General features: G+C 39.6%; 1 protein-coding gene across 3 annotated transcripts; it reads right to left on the reverse strand.

Moving 5' to 3' along the window:
- Nucleotides 1-3,518: 3,518 nt before the first annotated feature.
- Olr1 (oxidized low density lipoprotein receptor 1) lies at nt 3,519-26,141 on the reverse strand. Of its 3 annotated transcripts, XM_039106956.1 has the most exons (9): nt 25,443-25,579; nt 23,303-23,457; nt 21,315-21,416; nt 18,644-18,889; nt 15,501-15,638; nt 12,059-12,196; nt 7,774-7,910; nt 6,507-6,622; nt 3,519-6,231 (listed from the first exon to the last, which is right to left on the reverse strand). In XM_039106956.1, exons 4-9 carry the CDS (start codon nt 18,813-18,815, stop codon nt 6,087-6,089), a joined length of 846 nt encoding a protein of 281 aa, XP_038962884.1. In that variant the 5' UTR covers nt 18,816-18,889; nt 21,315-21,416; nt 23,303-23,457; nt 25,443-25,579; the 3' UTR covers nt 3,519-6,086. The 3 variants fall into 3 exon arrangements, with proteins under 3 accessions (XP_038962884.1, XP_038962885.1, NP_579840.2); NM_133306.2 differs by lacking the exon at nt 23,303-23,457 and having other exon boundaries at nt 3,522-6,231; nt 25,443-25,606; XM_039106957.2 differs by lacking the exons at nt 7,774-7,910; nt 23,303-23,457 and having other exon boundaries at nt 25,443-26,141.
- Nucleotides 26,142-26,856: the final 715 nt, after the last annotated feature.

A 26,856-nucleotide genomic window follows, 5' to 3' on the forward strand; every position in this document is an offset into this window, starting at 1 on the left:
TGGCAGGGAGTTACATCAGCAAAGAGTACATGCTACCTAGCCGCTCAGCAATGTGGGGTGGGATGATCCATCACACTCAGCAGGGAGATGACTCACCTCTAGGGAGTGAAGGAAGGGGAGGGGGTGGCTCCAAATGGTCTGGCAAGCCCTATAGTCTCCCTCAGGTAGTCCGGACCTTGCTTATGATTAACTTTTTGAAATTTAACTCTTCAATAGTGGGAATAAAAATGCAGCTCCCCAGAGTTTTCCTCTGGTTGTGCATGCTGTGGTACACACACATACTCACCACCATCATGCACACGATAAATAGTATACGTTAAAGAAAGAACAAAGATCTTTAGAAAACATGCCCCATGATGAAAATGTTTATCTAGAGATAAAAATGGACATAGACTAGCAGGCTGGATACAAAAACAAGACCGACACATGTGGGAGCTGTATTGGATTTGGGCCTGGTCGCCTGGTAGATTGTTGGATGAAAACCTCTCCCCTGAATTTACGGCACAAGAAGTTTGCATTCACAGAATGTTTCCAGCCTGAACAAGATCCTTCTGGGTCTCCAGCAAGGTTTGACCCCTGCTGAGCCCTGCCTAAGCCTTTTGTTCCTAACTAGGAGCAGTCTGGCCGGATACTTCTCACCTGAGTCAAAGAATAAGGCTGGCCTTCCTGGTTATTTCCCTAATTTATTCAGGCCACGTAGTCGGTCCTTTGTTACCCAAGTCTCAGCCAGGGTTCCCCACTGTGCTTCGCAGATACCTGCTAAGTGGTATACTTGGGATATATAGTTTGGACAATAAAGAAACCAGAGCCTTTCCTCTTCTGGCTTGACTCGAATAACCTGTGTGTGTGTGTGTGTGTGTGTGTGTGTGTGTGTGTGTGTGTGTGTGTTTCTTTCATCCCACAGGCTTTTGCCCGACTCTCGGTACTGTGTTGGTGCAGGCGCCGACAGACACAGAATTTTGCTGCACACAGGAAACATATCACAATGACAAAGACAGATATTACCTCAAAGTAAAAGGCTGGAAATTATTTTTTCTAGGCAAATGGTCCCAAGAAACAAGCTAGAGTAGCAATTCTAGAATCTAATAAAATAGACTTTCAATCAAAAGTTATCAAAAAATAATGAAGGACACTAAATACTCATCAAGGGAAAAATCCACCAAGAGAAACTCAATTCTGAACATCTATGACCCAAATTCAAGGGCACCCACATGTGTAAAAAAACATTACCGGGGGTTGGGGATTTAGCTCAGTGGTAGAGCGCTTGCCTACCAAGTGCAAGGCCCTGGGTTCAGTCCCCAGCTCTGAAAAAAAAGAAAGGAAAAAAAAATTACCGAAGCTCAAAGCAAACATTGAATCTCACACAATAAAAGTAGGAGTTTTAACACCCTACACTCACCAATGGATAGATCATGGAAACAGAAACTAAACAGAGACATGGTGAAATTAACAGAAATTATGAACCAAATGAACTTAACAGATATCTAAAGAACGTTTCATCCTAAAACAAAGAATATACCTTCTTCTCAGTACCTCACTGTACTTTCTCCAAAATTGACCATATAATCGGCTACAAAACAAGCCTCAACAGATACAAGAAGATTGAAATAATCCCATAAATCCTATCAGATCACCACAGACTAAGGCTGGTCTTCAATAACAACAAAACATCAGAAAACCCACATATACATGGAAGCTAAACAATGCTCTACTCAATGATAACTTGGTCAAGGAAGAAATAAAGAAAGAAGTTAAAGACATTTTAAAATTTAATGAAAATGAAGGCACAACATACCCAAACTTATGGGACACACTGAAAACAGTTTTAAGAGGAAAACTCATAGCTCTGAGTACCTCCAAAAAGAGACAGGAGAAAGCGTACATTAGCAGCTTGACAGCACACCTAAATGCTCCAGAACAAAAAGAAGCAAATACACCTGAGAGGAATAGAGGACTGGAAATAATCAAACTCAGGGCTGAAATCAACCAACTAGAAACAAAAAGAACTATAAAAAGAATCAACAAAACCAGGAGCTGGTTCTTTGAGATAATCAACATGATAACTAAATTCTTAGCCAGACTAACCAATGGACACAGAGATGGTATCCAAATTAATGAAATCAGAAATGGAAAGGGAGACATAACAAACATAACTGAAGAAATTTAGAAAAAGAATCAGATGCCACTACAGAAGCCAATGCTCAACAAAACTGGAAAATCTGGATGAAATAGAAAATTTCTAGACAGATACCAAGTACCAAAGTTAAATCAGGCTCAGATAAACCCTCTAAACAGTCCCATAACCTGTAAGGAAGTAGACGAAGTCATTAAAAGTCTCTCAAGCAAAAGATCCCCAAGACCAGATGGTTTTAGTGAAGAATTCTATCAGACCTTCAAAGAAGACATAATACCAATACTTCTCAGAGTATTTCATAAATAGAAACAGAAGGAACACTGCCTAATACATTCTGTAAAGCCAAGAAGAAAGATCACACCAAAGTGTGGGTGCTACAGTACTCCTCAGTATGGGGAAGAGAATAATCTCTGGGAAGTAGAGGGAGAGAGGGATCTGAGAGGGAGAGAGTAGGGAGAGGGAAAGAGGGGGGGATTCAGATATGGGGAAGAAGTAAGAGGGTCAGAATTGTAGGTGTGTAGCATTGGGGAGGAGGGTCTGGGGGTATCCACTAGAAAGTCCCAGATGCTAGGCACCCAATAGCTTCCCAGGACCCAATAGTGAGGACTTTAGCCAAAATACCCAACAAAGGGGAGGTAGAGGCTGTAGAGACCATGTCCAGTGGATAAGCACGGACTCCAGTTGAAGAATGTGGCCACACACCCACCTCAAAAATATGAATCCAGAATTCCTCCTGTCGAAAGGAAATGCAGAGACAAAGTGTGGAGCAGAGACAGAAGGAAAGGTCATCCACAGACTGCCCCACCTAGGGATCCATCCCATCCACTGACACCAAACCCAGACACTATTGCTGCTGCCAAGAAGAGCTTACTAACAGGAGCCTGGTATATCTGTGCCCTGAGAGGCTCTGCCAGAGCTGGAGCAATGCAAATGTGAATGTACACAGCCAAACACTGGACACCAATGGGGGAAGTTAGGGCAAGGACCATAGGAGTTAAAGGGGCTTGCAACTCCATTCAAAGAACAGCAATATCAACAAACCAGACCCCCAAAGCTCCCAGGTACAAAACCATCAAACAAAAAGTACACAGGGGGTACTCATGGCTCCAGCTGAATATGTAGCAGATGACTGCCTTATCTGGCACCACTGGAGGGGAGCCCCTAGATCCTGTGGAGGTTTGATGACCCAGGACATAGGAATGCTAGGCCACTGAGGCAGGAGTGGGAAGACAGGTGGGAGAGCACCCTTATAGATGCAGGGGGGAGGGAGGAAGGGATAGGGGGCTTGTGGAGGGGAAACTGGGAAGGGAGATAACATTTGAAATGTAAATAAATAAAATAACCAATAAAAAAGGATGAACTGTAATGAAAACAAACACTCTTGTTCCACATTAGGCTGTTTTTATTCTCCAGTATGTATGTAAATCCTTCAGATTTAAAATGTAAGAAAATAAAATTCTCAAAAGATATGCTTAGTTATTTCATTACAGAAAATGTACAGACAGTAAATGATAACATGAAAATAAATTCAAGACTATTTGCCATTTAAGAACTTCAAACTAAAAGTGCAATTATACACAGTTACATATCAATAAAGATTGCTATAGGGCCTGAAGAGATGGTTCAGGGGTTAAGAGCACTGCCTAACTTTCCAGAAATCCTGGGTTCAATTTCCAGAGTCTGTAGGATGGCTCAAAAATGTCTGTAATTCCAGTCTCAGAAGATACCATGCCCTCTTCTGACTTCCTCTGGTATTAGGCATATATGTGGTACCAATACATACATGCAAACAAAATACTGCATATACAGTGATAAGTCTAAAAATTAAGGCTTTCATAGAAGATGATAAACCTATTCTTACTGCAACTTGATACGCTAAGGCTGGTTGACATCTGTGGGAAGCCTCCTCTTTTCTGAAGAGAAAGGGAAGAGTGGATGGGGGTAGGAGAGGGAGGTGGGTGAAGATTGAGAGGAGAGGAGGGAAGGAAATTGGAGTTGAGATGTAAAGTCGACTAATTTTAAAAAAAAATTGAAAATTTCAAAAAGCAATGGTTAACATGGCCAACCATATATTCACACACTGAATGACCCAAGTGTCACACTCAGAGGTGCTTACATGAGAAACCAGAATCGTCCATGGGCATTCATAGCAGCTTTATTTGTAGGTGACCCCAAACAAAAACAACCCAAATGACATCAACAAATACACAGATAAAAATGACAATATGTACCCACCAGGGGAATGATCAACATTTTAAAAAAATTGAAGAACTGATACAAACACTGAGGCAGAGATGTATGAATACCAAAATAATAGCACCAAGTGGAAGAAACTGAACTGAGAAAATCTGGATGTGTTATACTATTCCATTCACATAAACTGCATGAGCCATACATGGCGGTGCACTCCTTCAGTGTTAGCACTTGTGAGTCAAAGGCAGGAGGAACTCTGGAAGGTGGAGGCCAGGCTGGTCTGTGTAGTGAGTCCCAGGGCAGTCAGAACTATATAATGAGATTCTCTCTTAAAAACAAGATTATAAACTCTATGAAATGACAACTGACAACAGATTGGTGTTTGTTCTAGGGAGGAAGCATTGGAAAGGGGCAGAAACAACAGGTATGCTCATCATCTTGGCTGTGGTGATGTCATCACTATAAGGAACCATGGAAACTACTTACAAATTTGGATTATTGCAAATTCATTACACACAAAGCTGCCAATGTCTCATCTTCTCAAGGACGTATCTAGCATATGAACACACACACTCACACACACAAATACACACTCATATACATGACATATATGCTATATTACCTCTAGCATAATGGAAAGCTTCCTTTGAAATGGAAGAGTCTGTGACTTGTGGGGATGGTGGAGGCCCTGATAATAGATATTTCTAAATCCATCTGTTCCCATAGAACAATATTTTTATACCCAGCTCAGGTGATTCTAAGAACTTGTTCTTCAACTGAGTTTCATCCATTTTGGTCATGTATGTTTCTAAGTCATAGCATGGCATGGCAGGGTCAAGGAGAGACTGTCTACAAAGTATGCAATTTAAGGGAAAAATTCTAGTTTTGTTTTGGGGCCATATTCTATGGCTTTATAAAATACTGTTTTAAGCTCTGTTCTTTGGTAGAGCAAATGTGAAGAAATAGCTGATACAAGAAATGATCACGGGACCTGGAGAAATAGTTCATGGTTAAGAGTACTGACTGTTCTTTCAGAGGACATGAATTCAATTCTTTACATCTATGTAGTAGCTTACAGCCATCTGCAGTTCCAGTTTCAGAGAATCTGATGCCCTCTTCTGAATGGAGACACTCATGTGGTACACAGAGATACATATAGGCCAACTATCCATAAACACACAATAAAAATAAAATAAAAAAACATAAATGTGTAAATGGTGCAGTCTGGAGATGGACCCAAGTCGTGAAGATCAAGCCATAGCTTTTTAGAGACCATGAGCTCCTGCGTACAGTGTAGCTTTTCCAGTTCTGTTTCTTTGCATGCTATTTCTTAGGCATGTTTTTAACTTTGAGCTCTCTGCCTGCACTTGAAGAAGGTTTTCTACATTCTGTCTTTCATGCAGCAACAGAAGGCATACCTGAGGTAGAGGAAATTGAGCAGAAAGCATCCCCCAGGTCAGACAGGAGGCATAGTTTAAAACAAGAAAGAAAAAAAGGATTGCAGGTTGGTTGGGAGTCTTGGGAGGGGCGGGGCCAGTGTACATGGATAAACAATTGAATTCACAACTTTTGATACAAAGATGCCATCAGCTGGACCCCCGGGTTTTTGCTTCTGGTCTTTGTCTCTGTTGAGGTGAACTGCAGTTAGAAAGTAACTGACAGCTGTCAAGGCCACATGTTTTACACCCAAGAAAGGATAGCTTAAATTTCAAAACAACAGTTAAAGGTCTTCTCCTGTTCTTCTCCAGAATCCTTAGTTTCACTGAGTTAGCAATAAATTTGCCTTCTTCTGACATATGCTGAATGCAGTTAAAATGCAGTTTTCAGCAAACACAACTCCTCCTTGAATATATGCACAGGTGCCTGATGAGTACATCTGTAAAGAAACGCCCCTGGTCCTAAAGCTGCAGGCAGAAAGAAAAAACAAGAAAACAGGACACATATTATCTTTATGTTAGAAATCAACCACATCTCAAAGCTTGAAATCAGCAGTAATGGGAAAGAAAATGCCAGCAAGGTAGGAAGGGGCAAATGACAAACCCTCTTGTGATTTTAGTGTATTTACCACTGTTCATTCTGACAAGAAGAGGACATAGGTGGAATGTGACAGGGACTTCAAAACAGGTCCAGACAGAAATAGAACACTCAAAATGACCACCAAGAGCAGTAGTAGACTTACAATTGAAAACTCAAAGGAGAGCCGTTCTCCCATAGCCATGGGTGGTTGGGATTTTTCCGATGTAATCCCATCCAAAATGGGGAGGTGGAATGGGAAGTTGCTTGTAAGACGAAGTTCTGTGGAAAGACAACACTCTAAGTTTTAGATTCATCAAACTAAGTAGCAGAAAGTTCTCCAATATCCCTTGGTGATTTAGTGAAATGCTAGTCTCTTCCTCACTTTCACTTCTATTAGTTTGCGTGTATCTGGTTTTATGTGGAGATCTTTGATCCACTTGGTCTTGAGCTTTGTACAAGGTGATAAGAATGGATCGATTTGCATTCTTCTACATGCTGACCCCAGTTGAACCAGCACCATTTGTGGAAGGAAAGCGTTTATTTTGGGCTGGCTGACAGTTCAGAGGATTAGTTCTATGTCATCATGTGGGAAACATGGCTGCACACAAGCAGACATGGTGCTGTAGAGGAACTCAGAGTTCTGTGTCTAGATATGCAGACAGCAGGAAGAGAGTGACACTAGGCCTGACTTGAGTTCCTGAAACCTCAAAGCCAACCCCTAGTGACACAATTCTTCCAACAGGGCACACATCCAATTATACCACTCCCTATGAGACTATGTGGACTATTTTCATTCAAATTACCACAGGGAGTAACACTTGTTTGAGAGAAAATACCATCAGATTGCATAGTTGGCCTTGGGCATATAGGATGTGAAGTCTCCATAGACTGAAGGAGCTGAAGAGGTTTGCAACCCCCTAAGAAAAACAACAATATCAACCCCCTAGAGCTCACAGACACTAAACCACCATCCCAAGAGTATACAGGGATGGACCTATGACTCCAGCCACATATGTAGCAGAGGACGGTCTTGTTGGTCATCAATAGGAGGAGAGGCCCTTGGTCCTCTCAAGGCTTGATATCCCAGTGTAGGGAAATGTCACAGCAGGGAGGTGGGTGGGAGTGGGTAGGTGGATGAGGGAGCACCCTCATAGAAACATGGGAAGGGAGAATGGGATAGTGGGTTTCCAGAGGGGAAACCAGGAAAGGAGATAATATTTAAAATATTAGATAAAAAAATCCAATAAAAGAAAAAAAAAGAGTTGCTATAGCCATGGCATCTATTCACAAAAATAAAACAAAAATGAAAACAAAACAAACAAACAAAAAGCCAAAGAACAAAAACATGACTAAGAAACTACCCCAAACTCTTAAGCCTTCATTTTCTTTTATCAATCCATAATCCATCACCATCACCCCAAAGAACTCACCAGATCATCTGTGGTACTAATTTGTAGTAACTGGGCATCTAAAGATAGGCAATTCTCCCGACTTTTTTCCCAGTTAAAGGGCCCATGGAAGAGGTAACAGTTTTCTTTATGCCAGATCCAGTCTTGTGGACAAGGACCTAGGAAGTGTTAGCATATAATGGATGAGTTCTGAGTAAAAACACTTCTTCAATTCTTCCTTAGAAAGTTACCCAAATTCTACAGAAACCAGAATGGCCAGAGTCTTTACTTTCCATATATAGGTACCTCTGTGTGTGTGTGTGTGTGTGTGTGTGTGTGTGTGTGTGTGTGTGTGTGTGTGTGTTGCATTCTTCAACTATATATACTTTTGAATAAAAGGAGATAAGGCATTCTGATTTTAGTAATCCAAGCTTTCCATTTAGCATTTCATTTCCCATCTTTGGAGACATAGAGTAGTATACAAATTTGGAATTTGATTTTTTAAAAGTTATATTAGAAATGTTGAAAAGGAGAGTTAAAGAAATGGATGACCACTGGCAATTCTGTTATTATAAAGTCAGACATGCATTTAACAGCTCCATTTCTCTGAGTAACAGTACTAGGTTTCACTACTTCGTCTCCTTCTTTTATCCCTGTGTTACCCAATATAGTCCCCAATGTGGTTTGTGAAATGAGATGAGTTTGCAGACACCTGTGTTTGCATATAAAGCATTTATGTGACTTTGAGAGCTAGACAGAACCATGCTGACTAGCCTATTGAGAACATCATACTAGTTTATGTTAAATTAATATTTCGGTTAAGAAACCTATGCCATTACAATTAATTTTTCCTTCCTAAAACATGTGTGTGTGTGTAAGAAAATTTAACTTTGCACAGTGGACTGAATTCTTTGAAACAAGTTTGCTTTAGGGAGAATGTAGTATTGATATAAAATGAGGATTTTTAATTTCAGGAACTAAGAGGTTCCTAGCAGCAAAATTTTGTAAGGAATCCAGCAAAGTCAATCTGGGAGAAGGCAGTAGATGAAGGTGTCAATATCTATGCACTGAGAACTCCCAGACCATCAGCATGGTCAATAGCAACATGGTTGTGATGTTGACACACAAGGAATTGCCTTTTGCTCTACATTGTAACAAAAGGGGAGAGAAAATGCTTAAGGAGAGTTAAATTATATTTAAATTTTTGTTGTGGAACAAATCCATCTGGTAATTTTATACAAGTAAGCTTCATCAGAAACACAAATGAAGGCCTCATATGGTAGCACTCAGGAGACTAAGTCAAGAGGATTTTCATGAGTTTAAGGCCAACCTGTTCTAATTAGTGAGTTCCAGGCCAACCTGGGCTACAGAGTGGGAATCCATCTAAAACAAACAATAAAAAAGAAACAAAACTACAAAACAAAACATTTATATAAATGATAAAGTAGAAAGAGTTTAGAATAGTGAAACAAAAAGAAAAGTCCAAAGGGCACATATGAGTCTAAGGTAGGATGTGCAATGTTCTTCGTGGTTAGTCTAGGCCATTTCACTTGCAAGTGTAAACAAATCAGGTTTTTTGGACTGAAGAAATGGTTAGACACTTGGTCTACATTATGCCAAAGTGAGAAAGGCATGCTTCTATATGTAGTTTTAAAACTGACAACTTTACTCTGTGTGTGTGTGTGTGTGTGTGTGTGTGTGTGTGTGTGTGTCTGTGTAAAACATTATATAGCACATAACAATATCCCAGTATTACATATAAATTAATGAATACAAATATTATTTACCAAGTACACAAGCTGTTCGAAATACTTTGTATATGTAAAACTCAGAGACAGACTCCATTAATCATCTTCATTTGACAGATCAAGAAGTCAGGAATTTGTTCCTAATGCTGCATATGTATTTAATGTCTGTTGCTAAACCTTGGTTGCCAACTTATCTGCATCTGGAATGGACTAGGTGCCAGGCTTCTGAGCATGCCTGTGAGAGATTTTCTTAATCAGATTATCTGAACTTGGGAGAACTAAATGTGGGCATCCCCTTCCTGTGTCAACACAGAGACAAGGAGGGAGAAGAGAACTTTGCTTTGTGCTAATGGACATTCACTCTACAGGCAAGTTGATCGATCCCATAGTGGCATTCCTTCCCTGATATTAGAATCAACCTCTCCTGGCTTCCAAAATAGACTGAAGATCAGTAGCTCTTCAAGGATATTCTAGAAAGTCAGTGCCAGACAATGACAAGTCAGATAACCAACTTCACTAGTTGATCAACTGCCAAATTCTCTACCCATCCAGTATGAGATAAGCATTGTTGGATTCTCCAGGCATATTATGTAAACCAAACCAATAAATGCCCTTTAAATATATAGTCATTCCATTGCTTCTGTTCCTTCCTCAGAACCTAATACAGCCACTATAAGACGCTTCCTCTCAAATGTATTTGTGGATGAACTAATTGAGTTAATATTCCTCTTTGGGCTCTGGACTTGTTGTTTCAGGATTTAAGAGCCTACAGGGAACCTGCCATTTACATCAATCTATATTCATAGATAGAGATTAAAAAGGGACCACCAAATCTGATGCTAAATGTAAAAAAGGAAATCTAGCCTATGTAGACTCTGCTTCTCCTTTGCTTCCGTGTAAATCATACCAGATCTGTTAGTAGGCCAGGTACAACCTTCTTCAAATTTGAGAAAAACCTCATCTTTCCACATGGGATTTCAGTGCTATGATATTTTTATGAGGCCTTTCTTGAAGCCACATGATCAAAACATGCATCTGGTATTGCTACTAATTGGTCATAGCTAACATTTAAAGGACTGTAAATCCAGACCAATATATCTGCCAGAAGGGCACATGTATACTCTGTGTCTGACTTGTTGTTCAATTCTGGCATCTCTGAGAGAAGGCTTCTCATGGTCATGACACAGACGAATCCCAAACTGTTTTCAGGTGACAAATGTAAACTGTTTTTCTACTATGTCTGTGAAACAAACCGTTGGCTGGCATTTTGGCTGCCTGTGTATGTAAATACTCCCATCTTTGATATTTAATCCTTCTTTCCTTAAAAATTGTTTTGAAATATTGGATCCATTTAATTTATGGAAAAGTCCTCCACCCCCTGCTAGAGAAACTAAATATATGTTTGACACTAGTTGAAGGTCAATTTGTCGAAACCTGAATGTTTACTTTTGCAAATTTTAATTCCATTTACACCGTACAGACATCTATTTATTTATTCAATTAATCTCTTCCTGTAGCCACACCTAAAACTTGCTATGTAGATTAGGCTGGCCTTGAACTCAGAAACCTACCTGCTGCTGTATCTCCAGTTGGGATAAAAGACACAGCATTTCATGCCCTTTCGTTCTGAGCCTGAAAAGACTTATAAACTGAGTAACTCTACATCTAACCACTCATCATCATTATTGTTAAAATCTGCCCTAATCTTAAAAATTTGTCTACACAGTGAAGGAATGTCAATCAATATTATCACTATGTAATCCTTTTCCAAAAAAAGGCATGTTTAAAATGTTAGCCTCACAAACAAGATGTTGGAGAAGTTCTCTTTTGAGTGACAACTGATAATCCTCACAATAGAATCTTCATTAGAGCACTTCCTAAGAAGGGCCATGGTAGCAAGAGACTCCGTCACACCTAACTCTGTACTTACAAGCATGCACCTCTTTGCTTACACTGCAGAAAATACCAATATTGCAGAAATGTAGTAAAAATGCAGTAACGATCTCTGATGGCACAAAGGTTGTCAGCATACTTTATTCTTCCTCTGCTCCCTAGATTCTTAATCCCTTGAGAGAGATGAAACCATTTTACTTCCTATATAAGCCCACTTCCCTAACCTCTTATGTTTGTTCAGTCTGAAGTATCCATCTAAGTTTTTAGTCAGTTGACCTCCACTGCTTGTACTTAGACAGATGTCGTCCTCATTTAGGAAACAGGGTCTGGGCTAAAGAACTGCAATGAAAGGAAGACCCCAATGAAAGGGAGGCCAGTGACTAAGATGCATTCAGACAGAAGCAATAACATATCTGTGGCAAGAGGAGACAATGGGACAGGACTGTGCTTCAGCTCAAACCCCAAAGTTAGCATTTGAAAGAAAGAAGGCAGAAAAGTTAATGGGCATGAGGAGAGCTCCAACAACTCAATTCCAATGATTACTAGGATTCCCATGGGCTAGGGTGGAAATGGCAGTCACAGAGAGCTTGTGTAGGGCACTCTGAATACTTGGCATATGTGTGCTGTGCTGGTTTTGTTAAATCTCAATAAGACTGGGCCGAATACCCACCAGGCCCGCCCTGTACCTGAAGAGTTTGCAGCTCTCTGCAGGGCTTCTTGAAGATTCTGATTCTGCTGCAGAAGCTCCTCCTGCTCTTTGGATTTCTCGTTTAGCTTCCAGCTGAGGGTGTCTATCTGTTCCTTCAGTTCTCTCTGGGACTCCTCTAGAGTGTGAGCAAAGTGGGAAAACGTCTTTAAGAAGAGTTACATTAAAAATTCAATTTCCACTGTATTACAAATAAACCTGATAATTTTAGAGAAGTAAGCTTCATCAAGAAGACAAATGTAGGCCTAATGTGGTGGCTCTTGCCTGTAATCTCAGTTCAAGACCAATCTGATCTAAATAATGATTCCCAGGCCAACCTGGGCTACAGAATGAGAATCTATCTAAAACAAACAAACAAACAAACAAACAAAATGAAACATCAAACAGACCTACACAAAATGAAAACGTGTTCATAAACAACAAGATTAGAAGATTCTGGAATAATGAAAGCAGAAACTAAAGTTGAAGTGCGTACAAAAATCAAAAGCAGAACATGAACTTTCTTCATAATATGCCTAGACCCATTTTAGTATATAAATATAAACAAATCAGGTTTTTGGACCAAAGAATTGGTCTAGAAACCTTGTGTATATTGTGGCAAAGTGAGAAAGGCATGCCTATATATATATATATATATATATATATATATATATATATATATATTAAGATCAACTACATTTCTTTGTGTGGGTGTATGGTGTATGTGTGTGTAAAATATATAATACAGCTTATAGCAATACCTATTAACGCATACAAAATTTAATAAAAACAAATATTATTTGCCAATTGCACAAATTGTTGAAAGTACTTTGCATATGTGAACTCATCTAATCATTGTGAAACTCAGAGATAAACTTCACCAATCATCCTCATTTGACAGATCAAGAAGTCAGGAATTTGAACCTCATATTTAGTGTATATTTAATGTCTTTTGATAAACCTTGGTTGTCAACTTATTTGGGTTTGGAATGGGCTACCAACAAGATTGCTGTTCCTATGAGACAGTTTCACAATGAGATTTTCTGAAATGGGAAAACCTCCTCTAAATATGGACGCCCCCTTACTGTGTCAACACAAAGACAGGGCACAAGGGGATTTTGCTTTGTGCTCATGAACATTTGCTTTGCAGGCAAGTTTATCAATACCATGGGTGCATTCTTTTACTGATATTAGAATCTGCTTCTTCTGACTTCTAAAATAGACTAAAGATAAGTAGTTCTTCAAAGACGTTCTGGATTTTCAATGCTAGACAATGATAGGTGAGACTTCCAGCCATCACCGAGTATTCAGCTGCCAATTTTTCCACCTATCCTTGATGGACTCTCCAACCTAATAAACTCCCTTTTAATATATTGTCATCCTGTTGCTTCTTTTCCTCTTCAGATCCTAATACATTCACTATAGCACACTTCCTCTCAAATGACTTTGAAGGTGAACTAATTGAGGAAATATTCCTCTGTGGGACCTAAACATGCTAGATTCAGGTCATGCTAGACATTCAAGATTTGGGAGTCTACAGGGAACCTGCCATTTTCATCAAACTATTTTCCTATATAATGATTAAGAAAGACAATCAGTTCTGATGCTGAATGTAGAAACTATTCTTCTGATAACCTTGCATCTCCTTAGCTTCCAAGTATTTTATACCAGATCTGTTAGTAAGACAAATAAAACTTCCTCAAATTTGAGAAAACTAGCCTTGTTTTCCACATGGGATTTCAGTATTATGATATTTTTATTACACGTTTTCTGAAGACATATGATCAAAGAGTGCATCTGTGGTCTCTACTAATTGGCTATATCTAGCATTAGAATGAATGGAGCACAAAACCTATAATATCTGCCAGAAAGAATCATGTGAGTTCTGTGTCTGATCCACAGTTCATGGTCGGCATCCCTGAGGGTTCTCCATGGTCCTGACACAGATTGAATCCCATGCAATGCAATCTGGAGCAGATAAATATAAACGGTTTCATGGCTGCATCTGAGAAACAGACCTTTGGTTGGGATTTTAATCATCTGCGTATGTAAACATCCCCATCCTTGATATTAAGTCTCCTTCCCTTAGACCTTATTTGAAGTATCGAGTTCCTTTATTTTATTTTGTTTTATTTAGTTTATTGAAAGATATTTCCCTAGAGAAATAAATTTATAATTTGATACTAGTCAAATGTCAATTTGTCTAAATCTTTCTATTTAGTTTTGTAAATCTAAATTACTCCTTTTCTGTTAAAAGTCTCCCTCCCTCCTTCCCTCTCTCCCTTCCTCCTCCTTACTTCCCCTTTTCTGTCTCTGTCTCTCCTCTCCTCCTCCTCCTCCTCCTCCTCCTCCTCCTCCTCCTCCTCCTCCTCCTCCTCCTCCTTCTTCTTTCTCTCCCATCTCTCTGGTTTTTTCCCTTGTAGCCATGGCTAGAACTTGCTATGTAGACAAGGCTGACCTTGCACTAGGACATCTGCCTGCTTCTATCTCTCCTGTTAGGATTAAAGGTGTGTTCAGTCATGCTCAGCCTGAAGAGACTTATAAACTGAGTAACTTTACATCAAACCACTCACCTTTAGTATTGATAAACTCTATCCTACTCTCAATATTTTAGTATATAATTTGAAGGGATAGCTATCAATATCATTATTATTTAATCTATATTCAAAGAAACTCACATTTAAACTGTTAGCCACATAAGCAAGACATTGGGGACATTTGCTTTTGACTGTCATTTAATTGCTATTTCTGAGAATGGAACCTTCATTTGAGCACTTCTTAGAAAGGGACATTGTAGGAAAAGAGACTCCATAACACTCAACTCTGTACTTGGAAGCATATACTTCATTGCTTACACTGCAGAAAAGCTCAATAGTGCATTACATTCTCAAATCAGGTTCTGAATCCCTTTGGCAGATGAAACTGTCTCAGCTCCTATATAAACCCACTTTCCAGACCTCTTCCTTCTGATCATCCTGAGGTATCTACCTAAGTCTTTAGTCAGTTGACATCCAGTGCTTACACTTAGGCAGATGTAGTGCCCATTTAAGAAACAAGGTCAGAATGAAGCTAACACTGGAGCTGAGCTAAAGAACTGCAATGACAGGAAGACCCCAAGGAAAGGGAGGCCAGTGATTAAGATGCATTCAGAAGGAAACAATAACATATCTGTGGCAAGAGGTGACAATGGCACAAACGGTGCTTTAGCCCAAACCTCAAAGCTAGCATTTGAAAGAAAGAAGGCAGAAAACTTAATGGCCATGAGAAGGAGAGCTCCAACAACTCAATTCCAATGGTTACCAGGTTTCCCATGGGCTAGGGTGGAAATGGCAGTCACAGGGAGCTTGTGTAGGGCACTCTGAATGCTTGGCACATGTGTGCTGTGCTGGTTTTGTTAAACCTAATTCTAACAGAGCCAAACACGCACCAGGCCTCCCCTGTACCTGAATATTTCTCAGCTTTCTGCAGGGCTTCTTGGAGGTTCTGATTCTGCTGCAGAAGCTCCTTCTGCTCTTTGGATATCCCATTCAGCTTCCAGTTGAGAATGTCTATTTGTTCCTTCAGTTCCCACTTGGACTCCTCTACATTGTGAGCAAAATGGGAAAATGTCCTTAAGAAAAGTTACATTAAAAAATTCAATTTTCATTGTAGCACAAATATACCTGGTAATTTTAGAGAAGCAAGCTCCATCAGGGAGACAAACATACCCCTAAAACGATAGCTCTTGTCTGCCATCTCAGCACTCAAGAGACTAAGGCAGGAGGATTTCCATGTGTAATTCAAGGCTAATATGATACAAATGATTTCCAGGCCACCCTGAGGAGCAGAGTGACAATCTATTCAAAATAAACAAAAAAGTTTAAAAAGTACAGAAAATTAAATTTAGGTACCTAAATGATAAAGTAGAAAGTGTGTGGAATAATAAAAGCAGAAACTAAATGTGAACTTTCCTTATAATTATCCTAGCCCCATTATAGTACGTAAGTTTGAACAAATCAAGTTTTTTTTAACTCAAGAAATGGTCTTAGACACCTTGCCTATGTTATGGCAAAGTGAGAGGCATGCCTATATGGACTCTATTAAAGTCAACTACATTTCTTTGTGTGTGTATATGTACGTGGAAAATGATATAGCATATAGAAATATCTACTAATACATACAAAAGTTAATGAGTACAAATATTATTTACCAATTGAACAGACTGTTGGAAGTACTTTGCACATCTGAACTCATCTTACCATTGTGAAACTCAGAGATAAACTCCAACAGTCATCTTCATTTGAAAGATCTAGAAGTTAGGAATTTAAACCTAATGTTGAATGTGTATTTAATGTCTTTTGATAAACCTTGGCTGTCAACTTATTTAGATCTGGAATGGAGTAAACACCAGACTGCTGGACATGCCTGTGATGATGTTTCTTAATCACATTATCTGAAGAGGGGAGAACTAAATGTGGGCATCCCCTTCCTGTGTCAACACAGTGACAAGGAGGGAAAAGAGAACTTTGCTTTGTGCTAATGGACATTTGCTCTGCAGGCAAGTTTATCAATTCCCAAATTCTTCACCCATCCAGTGCAACACAACTATTGTTGGACTCTCCTGACATATTATGTAAACCAACCTAATAAATAAATACCCTTTAAATATATAGTCATCCTGTTGCTTCTCTTCCTCTTCAGAACCTAATACAGTCATTGAGCACACTTTCTCTTAGACATCTTTGTGGATGGACTAATTGAGGAAGTATCCTATGGACTCTAGACTTGCTAGAGGTTCAGGATCTGGTGTCCTACAAACATTTTCATCAAGCTATTTGAAGAGATAAAGATTGAGAAGGACCACTAATTCTGTTGCTAATTATTGAACATATTCCTATGAGAGACTTGCATCACCTTAGCTTCCAAATAAACCATAACAGATCTATTAGGACAGGTAAAACCTTCCTCAAATTTGAGAAAACTCGCTTCATATTTTCATATGGAATTTCAGTATTATGATATTTTTATGAGGCTTTTATTTGAAGCCACATGATCAAAGCTTTTGTCTGCGGTCTCTATTAATTGACTATATCTAGCATCAGAAGGAATGGAGAACAAGACCAAGAATAGCTGCCAGAAAGAGAGATGTGAGTTCCATGTCTGATCCATAGTTCATCTCTGTCCTGTGAATGAGGGTTCTCCATGGTCCTGACACACATTGAATCCCACGCTATTTATAGCTGATAAACTTAAACCTTTTCACAGCTGCACCTGTGAAGCAAACCATTGGTTGGGATTTCCACTGTGTATGTAAGCACTCCCATCCTTGATATTTAAGCCTTCTTCCCTTAAACCTGGTTTGAAGTGGTGAGTCACTTCACTTTATTGAAAGGTCTCTCCATAGGAAAATTAAATATATGTTTTAAACTAAATCAAAGGTCAATTCATCACAAAAATTCTGTCTACTTTTGCAAATTCAATTTGAAATAACCCTATTCATATAGAAAGGATTGATTGATTGATTGATTGATTGATTGATTTAATCTCTCCATGTAGCTAGCCCTGACTTGATGTCCCCATGTTGACCACACTGGCCTTGAACTCAGAGATCTTCCTGCTTCTGTCTCCTCAGTTATGACTAAAGGCATGCACCAATTCTGGGTCTGTCAAGACTTGTAAACTGAGTAACTTTACATCAAACCATTCACATCATTACTGAGAACTATCCTGCTCACGATATTTTTGTCTATATCATGAAGGAATGGCCACCTATGTCATTATTGTACATGTATTCGAAGAAACTGCAATTTAAACTGTTAGCCACATAAGCAAGACATTGGAGAAATTTGCTTTTGATTGGCACTTAATTGCTAATCCGGAGAATGGAGCCCTATTTAAATACTTCCTGAGAAGGGACATGGTAGTAAAAGAAATTCTGTACTTAGAAGCACATACCTCATTGATTGTACTGCCAAAAAGATCAATATTGCAGAAATGCAGTAACAATCTCTAACAGAACAAAGGTTGTCAGCACAATCAATTTTTCCTCTGCTCCCTAGGTTCTTAATCCCTTGAAATAGATGAAGCCATCTCAGTTCCTATATAAACTCACTTTCCAAACCTCTTATTTTTGTTCCACCTGAAGTATCCACTTCAGTCTTCAGTCAGCTGACCTCTACTGCTTCTACTTAGACAGATGCAGTCTCCATTAAGGAAACAGGGTCAGAATGAAGCTAACGAAGGAGCTGGGCTAAAGAACTGGGATGACAGGAAGACCCCAAGGAAAGGGAGGCCAGTGATTAAAATGCATTCAGAAGGAAACCATAACATATCTGTGGCAAGAGGTGACAATGGGGCAGAACAGTGCTTCAACCCAAACCTCAAAGCTAGCATTTGAAAGAAAGAAGGCAGAAAACTTAATGGCCATGAGGAGAGCTCCAACAACTCAATTCCAATGATTACCAGGCTTCCCATGGGCCAGGGTGAAAATGGCAGTCACAGGGAGCTTGTGTAGGGCACTCTGAATGCTTGACATATGTGTGCTGTGCTACATACTTCTAGCAGAGCAGAACACCCACCAGTCCTCTTCACTGGCCCTCCCCTGTACCTGAAGCGTTCACAGCTCTCTGCAGGGCTTCTTGGAGGTTCTGATTCTGCTGCAGAAGCTTCTCCTGCTCTTTGGATTTCTCGTTTAGCTTCCAGGTGAGGGTGTCTATCTGTTCCTTCAGTTCCCTCTTTGATTCTTGTGAAGCATTTTCTGCTTTCTTCTGGGCTGACATCTGCCCCTCCAGGATATGATCCTGCTGAGTAAGGTTTGCTTGGTATTGCTTTAGGAGGTCAGATACCTGGAGTACTAAACCAGAGAGAATTAAAAGTCAGCCTAGCCTGTCCAATATGTATGCTGCCCCAGGATGTCCATGAAATTAAGACACCGACTTAAACAATCTATCTTGACACAGATTAGTGTTGACAGAAATGTTCGATGAACTTGAACAATAATGGAGGTCTAAATGCACTTGAATGACTTCTAAAAAATGGCCCATGCTTATTCACAATTTATGGACTTAAATGTTATTTAACTGTAGTTTTCAAAATTGAATTTTTTTTGTAATTTTTTTAGTGATCTTGCATATATTTCTGAAAAAAAAAGTTGCCACAGTTCTATGTTTTCTTGAGAGATGACAGAATAGCCTAGTGGCAGAGTGGTGAGGGATGGAGATATAGCTTAGTGGCACAAGAGGGAGGGATGGAGATGTAGCTCTGGCATAGGGATGGGAGATTGTGATGTCCCCAGGTGGCAGAGGACTTGATCAGCATGCAGAATGCCATGTACATATATGTGTATATATATGTGTGTATATATATGTATATATGTGTGTGTATGTATGTTTATATGTTTGTATATATGTTTGTATATGATGTAATGTATATGATGAATATGTATATGATGTATGCATATGTGTAGGTATATGATATATATGCATGTGTATTTGTATGTGTACATGTATATGATGTGTATGTGTATGTATATGATATATATGTATATGATGTGTATATGTATATATGTATATGAACATGATGTTTGTGTGTATGTGTATGTGTATATGTTTATGTTTATTATATGTATATGATGCATGTGTAGGTGTTTGTATATGTATATGACATATGTGTATGGGTATGTATATGTACAAGCTATGAAAATAATAAGGTTAAGACAATGGATGGGCATTAGTTCATGAAATCTCACCTCTAGTTGAGGAGCTATTGGCAATTGATGGATCCTGGAAAGGGAGAGTCAGTTTTCTTTACGGATGTGACCTCTGCGAGGTCACCTATGCTCCAGCAGAGGGCCCTATACCATACTCATACAGGCAGCATTAAGTAGAGTCAATGGGATTAAGAAGAAAACCAGAGCACGTGAAATTCAGAGGAAAGAGGGCATGGGTGTGTGGGGAGGAATTGAAATGGAGAAAATGGGAATGTGTTTGATCAAAATGCATTATGTACATAATGGAAATTCCCAAAACCATAAAACTGTAAAATACAAAATTTTAAAGTAATGATAAAGTAAGAAATACTATAATGGAATAAATAAAATATTGACAGTCTATAGTCATCACCTTTTCCCTAACTCTGACTCATAGAAGAAATTGCCATCAGCAATTTATTCAGCTTAATTTCTCTATAGCTCCTCCCACTCTGTCTACACTGCCAGACTTCCTAATTTTATTTAGGAATTTTGACATTTGCCTTCATTTTTGAGACAACCATCCATGAAATATTTGTAAATTTCTGTATGTTGGCAGTGAAATTTCTCTTTCTTTCTCTCTTTCTTTCTTTCTCTCTTTCTTTCTTTCTTTCTTTCTTTCTTTCTTTCTTTCTTTCTTTCTTATAAATAGTTTAGAAGAGTGAAGATGAAATGAATGTTGTGCAATTGAATAGATTTAAAGAACTGGGTTCTAGGAACTCAGCTCTCTTCCAGTGTATTGCTTCTAGTGTATAGGCCAAATCTGATCAAGCCTGCTGGGTGGTGATTGATACCTCAAAGGTAGATTCTTCTGACTGCTGCTGTTGGGTGGGATCCCCTGTCCTGAACCATCATTAAGAGAGACCTCAAGTCCCACATACCCGTTCCCCCAATTACAAGGGGTTAGATGAGTTAGACATGTAGGAAGCAAATGGTACTTTTGAGTCCTTACATTTTGGACCCTGGCTGGTGGAAAAATTCAGACCAGCAACCTGCTTATGCAGGCTGGTGCAGGGACAATATTATCTTTCCTTCTTAGCCACTCTCGTTCTTATTCTCACTACTTTCTCTTTCTCAGCATCTCTAATATTCTACATGTTATAAACACAAATGACATTTTGTTATCAGTGTTCTACTTATTTTAATGGGGCGATATGATTCTTAACATTTAATCAAATATATCAAAACCAAAGTAAATGGGATTTCTCTTTCTCTTGGGTTGCTCAGATGTAACCCTGTGTATTAGAAAATTCAAATTATTACCAAATTATTCTAAGGTGAAACTAGGCTCCTCAATAAAATTATGAAGGAAAACAAAAACAATCTACTGTGAACAGTCCCCATCCCATACCCCTTTCAAATGGAGGAATGAGCACAGTATGGCCATTAATACTTAATGATATACTTAATGTGTATAAATACATAATATTAGCCTAAAATGAACATAAGGCTAGGCTGGTCTGAACTGACTGTTATAAGCTGTGTTCATAACCCTCATTTCCCACCTCCAGTTCTCTATTTCAATACTTACACTGTGTCTGCTGTACAATAAGGGTCACTGATAACACTAGGCAAAGGATGGCCAGAGTCACAGCAGCAGGGCACCACCATGTGGAAGAAAGCAAATGCAGCCCTGCAGGAAAGGAGAATCAGAAAATTGGAAAAGGCACATGTAGGTTGTCAAGCCAGACTCTGGATACTGTCTGTGTCTGGGCTTGCTTTGTGATCTGCATCTCTTAACACCCTGCCTCCAGTCTCACTGGCTCTGCTCCTGTGCTGGTGAAACAATGGATGATTATATGGAACTGAAGTAAATTACTCACATGGGGAAAAAATCACAGCTGGGATTCAGTATGAGGTATAGACCCTAAATACTTCATCCTGAAGCTTGTCCTTCATCTGTTCACCTGTTCACAATGCTCTTCTAAGACCTCTCAACACAGCCTAATAACTCTATCTACTATGCAGAAAGAGAGATGTTTACATACACATGGGTTGGGGTTAATCTTATGCACCTTGTATTCAGATGCTGAGTTCTGTGCCCCAAGACCAGGCTGCAGTCTGGACATGGGTATTATATTGACCAATGTGTGGTAAAGAATGCTCCCCCAATAATCTCTGATCTGATAATAAAAGACTGTAACCTGCCATTGGGCAGGAGAGAGAGAAAGGTTGGACTAGAGATAAGTAGGGGTGATCTCAGGTAGGAACTATGAGGAGAAGGAAGAAGATGAGGGAGGAGAAAAATGTAGCTGTTAGGCAGGGTGGACCAGGAGCACATGGCCAAGAGAAGTTTGCTCTGAGGACAGACAACTACAACAGAAAATGCACAAAGACACTAATTTGGCAAGGAATGGTGTTGTTGTAAAAATATAAAAAAAAAATGAAATAAAAACGCTGTCTTTTATCTTGCTAGGTCTGGCACTGCAGTGCCCCAAGATATCTCCTAGATAACTTAATCTTAGTCAGCAAAGCCTCTCAAACGCTTTGCTTCATCCCATATCACACGGTCGAAGGCCTCTCTCTGAGCCTGTCAGCAATCTCTCTACCTATCTAGTTCCCAAGGCAGGTGTCCATGCCAGAAACATACATCCCAACTCTGTGGTGGCCCAGACCAGCCGCCCCACACTCCATTACACTTAAATCTACACATGAAAGAACATACAACACAATAACCTTTGGCCCAGTTGATAAGATATAATTGCCCACCTAAACAAGACATACAAAGCCCAATCCATATCCATCCTTTAAAAACATTTTTAACAACCTGTAAAGGTACAGCGTGGAATCTTAACGTCACCCGCCATATTTTCCTGCCACGGCTTCTCTCCCTCTCCCTCCTGTCCCTTCCTCTTTTCCTTTCCAATCTCCTCCTCTTCCTTCAAACTTCTCTCCCGCCCATCCTTCCTTCTCATCCAATGACAGGCCTCCTTCTATTCTGTACCTGCCCCTCACCTGTATTTTACAAATTCAATGGGGAGAAGGTTCTGGTGAAGTCACCTAAGTCCTGAGTAAGTGACTAGGCAGCTGTCCTGGGGGCAGTGGAATTAGCATGAAAATACAGATAACTCCAGGACAAACCACAACTAAAAGGAGTATTCAGGTAGGTTTTAACAGCATGGAAAGATTAGAATACCTCAGAACCTGCCCAGCATAGTGCCTACAGCTTAATAAATTACTGTGTTTCCTCATCATTTTCTTGGGAACAAAACAGGCATAAATGAGGTAGAAATCCCCAATATGTATTAAGAAACAAAATGGGGGCTACAATCCCTGATAAGTTATTTTAGCTTTACACAGGTACTCATAAGTAACATCACATTAAAAAAAAAATGTCAGATGTTAAACAAAACATTTTAGTCAGTGATCTGAGATTTCCTCATGAAATTCTATGCCTAATATCTTATTCAATTCTTAGTTCTAAAATTGCTTCCTAGAACTGGAGTTATTGACCAAAGGAAATTAGAAATAAAACCTTGATAAACAATTTTCTTCTAGTAATAGCTGCCTTACACTTACATTAGGGGTGGCCTATTATCCTCAGAGGAAACGCTGCCTTATTTACAAAAACAAGTCATGCAGCTCTCAGACACGTGATTGTCCAGTGACGTGTCCCAGCATTGAATTACCACAGCCATTACAGATCCGAGAGGAAAACATCACACACAATGCATCTGGTTTAAGATAAACAGAAGACTGATGTTATTCTCTCTAAAGAAGGAACCGAAAGTTTCAGTTTCACTAACTCGATAACACACATGTAAGAAAAGCTTAAAATGTAGGTCTTTGGGTTTTATGCTGTTCTTGCTCAAAATGATGTTTACTTTCTAATCCAGGCATGTCTGGAATTCACCAGATAGCCCAGGCTGGCCTTAGACTGGAAGAAAGTCCTCTTGCCTCAGCCTCCGCAGTGTTGGGATATCAGGCAAGCAGTACTACCTTTGGCTCTGAATGTAGTCCTTTAATCCAATGCTCATCAGCCGAAATGCTTGGACTATTAGACTACCAAGCTTTCAGAGTGAATGCAGTAAGGGCCCAAGCTGGCCAATGGTCAAACATATTCTGCGTTCTCCTGTGTTAGTTTGTGTTAGAATCCACAGATGATATAAAACAGAGAGAAATTCTGATGGGGAGAAAGACAGCTCACTCTCCGGCTGAAGGATTTCTGTCTCTGCTCATGTCATGAGCCGACAGGTAATAGAAGACAGGAACATCTCTTACAAGCAGCTGCCTTAGCGTGGCAGCTGGCGTCAGGCGTCTGTGCGTAAAAATCCTTCCCCTCCACCCCAGTATTCATCACACATTGTATGTCCACAACTCTTGAATGAAAACACCAATTGCCTGAGCCACCGTGGGAAAGGGAGACGCAAAGCTCCTATTATCAAAAGGCACCTTCATCCCATCTCAGCGGGAGGAGGAGACTACTGGCTTTCTAGTTAGAAAACAACGTTTAGTCAATCAGTAAAGATTGGTACACTAACTTCAGTATATAGCTTATACCACAGTAAATAGTCTAACCAGGGCTCCTAAAGAAGAACTAGTTGTATTTATGGTAAAAGTCAGGTTAGAAAACAATATTTACTGCACAAATAATGAATGAGTGGTTGAGCAAATTCACACGTGGTACTAGCTCCTACATCTACTACTAAACACCAGCACTTTCTCACACTAAGCTAGCTCCACTGCTGCTGGGTCTACTACCAAGCTCCAGCACTGTCCTGACTCTGAGCTAGTTCAGTCACTCAGACATTAAATCACACCACACTCGGCCTTATCTTACCCACTGAGAGATTTCAGGCTTATTTACAGACACACTATGCCTTTCTTCCTCTTCTTACAATTTGTTCCTTTTTTTTTTTTTTTTTTGGTTTTGTTTCTGAGTCAGGGTTGCTCTGTGTATTCCTGGATGACCTAAAGCTCACCCTGTAGAGCAGGTGACCTGCCTCTGCCTCCCAAGTGCTGGGCTTAAAGGTGTGCACCTACCTGGCCTTTTTCTCTCGATTTTATAAAATAATAGATGTTTTACCTGTAGTTTTCTACAGAATCGAGTTATCTATTCAGCATAAGTAATTAAGTTTACTGTAATAGTGAAGTACAAGCTACAATTTTTCAAAGCAAACAATGGACAAAGAGTCTAATGTATATTTGGCCGTACTGAATATACCAAATCTGCATTAGATAACTAACAAAACACTCCCCATTTTTGCAGTACTTCAGCAACACACAAAATCAGTTATTGTGTACTCTGAATGGATGCATTTTCTGCCATTCTTTTATAGACTGGATTCTTCATATGTGGGAATCTGGTATGATTTTGGCTCTACTCTGTCTTGTCCAAGGAAACAGAGTGACTTTATTAATCCTCCAGATTCTGAGTTCGCTTTCTACAGACAGCAGATGATATGAGTACTGCCATTTGGAGAAGGCATTAACTTAAAGCCATATAGCACGGAGAACAGCTTATACTAAAGATGTAGTGCCAGCTAGTTATTATCTTGAATCCTCCTTGCTCTCCTTCTAAATTAATGGCGTTACCCTCTTCTATCTTCTGATATTTGAATGTCTTTACCTTCTAACCTCATTCATCAGTACATTTAATTTATATTTCTGAGCTAAGCCTGGTATTCTGCCTCTATAAGCATCCACCCACCCCTGTTACCTTTAGGCTTCTTGCCACATGACTTCTGATCAGGCTGGCCATTCACAGGCTTCATCTTGTCATCAAAAGCCATTTCCAAATTCATGCCAAGAATGGGAAACTGAAACAGTAGAGGACCTCAGTCAGCCAACTGCCAGTGCTCGAGCTTCTGATGCAGTTTAAATAGCTGCTCTTATCTAGCAGAGGATGACTCAACCGTCACAGGAGGAAGGGAGGCTTTGCTTCATATTGGAAAGTTGGCTAACACGAATTCTTAGGCTGCGTCTCTGGTGGGTGGGGAGAATGGTAATTCCAGTCGTGCTTCATGACCTTTCACTAAGAAACAGACAGCAGGGAAAAGAGCACTGTCCAAGACAATTATAGGAAAGATACTGTAGACAAATCAGATAAGGACTTGAAACTCAAAGGAGCACATTCTTCAAGTTAGGTTTGTAGAGAGGAATGTGATTGGACCAGATGGCTTGACTTCATTGTTCACATTTCTCTGTTTACTGGTTCACCAAGGCAGCTTGTCACTCTCTAAGGTGTCTTTTTATAAGTAGTATGTTTTACTTTTAATTGTTTTGATGGGCAATTAGACATGTAACATAAACCATGTAGGATTCCCATTGCTAGCCCTGAGTGCTGGAGTTAGAAGGGGAAGTCTTGCATACAGAGTATGAGCCCAGTAGAAATAGCTAGAGTAAGTCTCTGGGTCTGTCATCTTGGGAAATACTTATACTTAATCTACTTATTTGTCTGGGGTTTGAGGATATTGTGTGTTTGATGATGTTTCAATAGCCAGGTGTGGTGGCATTAGCCTTTAACCCAGTCCTTGGCTCAGGTAATGTTTCAAGAGGAACTTACATGTTGTAGAAAATGACATGTTTTTGTAGTTTAGAAACTAAAACTCAGAAATAATAGTTAAAATTACTATTAATTATAATATCCAGGATAGTTAAGTTGGCAGAGAGAGAGAGAGAGAGAGAGAGAGAGAGAGAGAGAGAGAGAGAGAGAACTTGTATATGTGTAAAACATGGGTGCAAGTGGAGGTCAGAGGGCAACCCAGGTCTCTCACTGATTAAGCAAAGTTCTCTTATTGGCTAATGCGTGCTCCAGGATAGCTGTTCTGAAAGATCACAGATTCCCTCCTATCTCTGCCCTCCATCTCACAGAAAGAGTGCTGAGATTACGGACAGGTTTTTTACCAAATGGGCTTTATGAGTTCTGGGGTTCTTAACTCAGATCCAGTACTTGTATGTGCTTTCATAAAAGTGACCCTCTATCTACTAAACATTTTTGGGGGGAGTTTGAGTATACAAAAGTCTATGATAGATGAATTTTGTTATAAACCAGAGAGAAAAAGGTGGTGGGGCAAAGAGGTTAGATAAAAGAAGAATTGGTAATGTATCTAGGAAGTTACATAGGAAAACCC

This window comes from Rattus norvegicus, chromosome 4 (assembly GCF_036323735.1).
Source record: "Rattus norvegicus strain BN/NHsdMcwi chromosome 4, GRCr8, whole genome shotgun sequence".
Lineage (NCBI taxonomy): Eukaryota > Metazoa > Chordata > Mammalia > Rodentia > Muridae > Rattus > Rattus norvegicus.

Excerpts from the sequence above, each read along its gene's own strand:
- Olr1 (NM_133306.2), bottom strand. The coding sequence starts at position 25,527 with ATGAATTTGGAAATGGCTTTTGATGACAAGATGAAGCCTGTGAATGGC. Across the intron at positions 15,639-18,643 it reads GAGAGCTGTGAACGCTTCAG|AGGAGTCCAAGTGGGAACTG; the intron begins GTACAGGGGAGG and ends CTCACAATGTAG. Across the intron at positions 6,232-6,506 it reads TCTCCTTTGAGTTTTCAATT|CTTTAGGACCAGGGGCGTTT; the intron begins GTAAGTCTACTA and ends TTCTGCCTGCAG.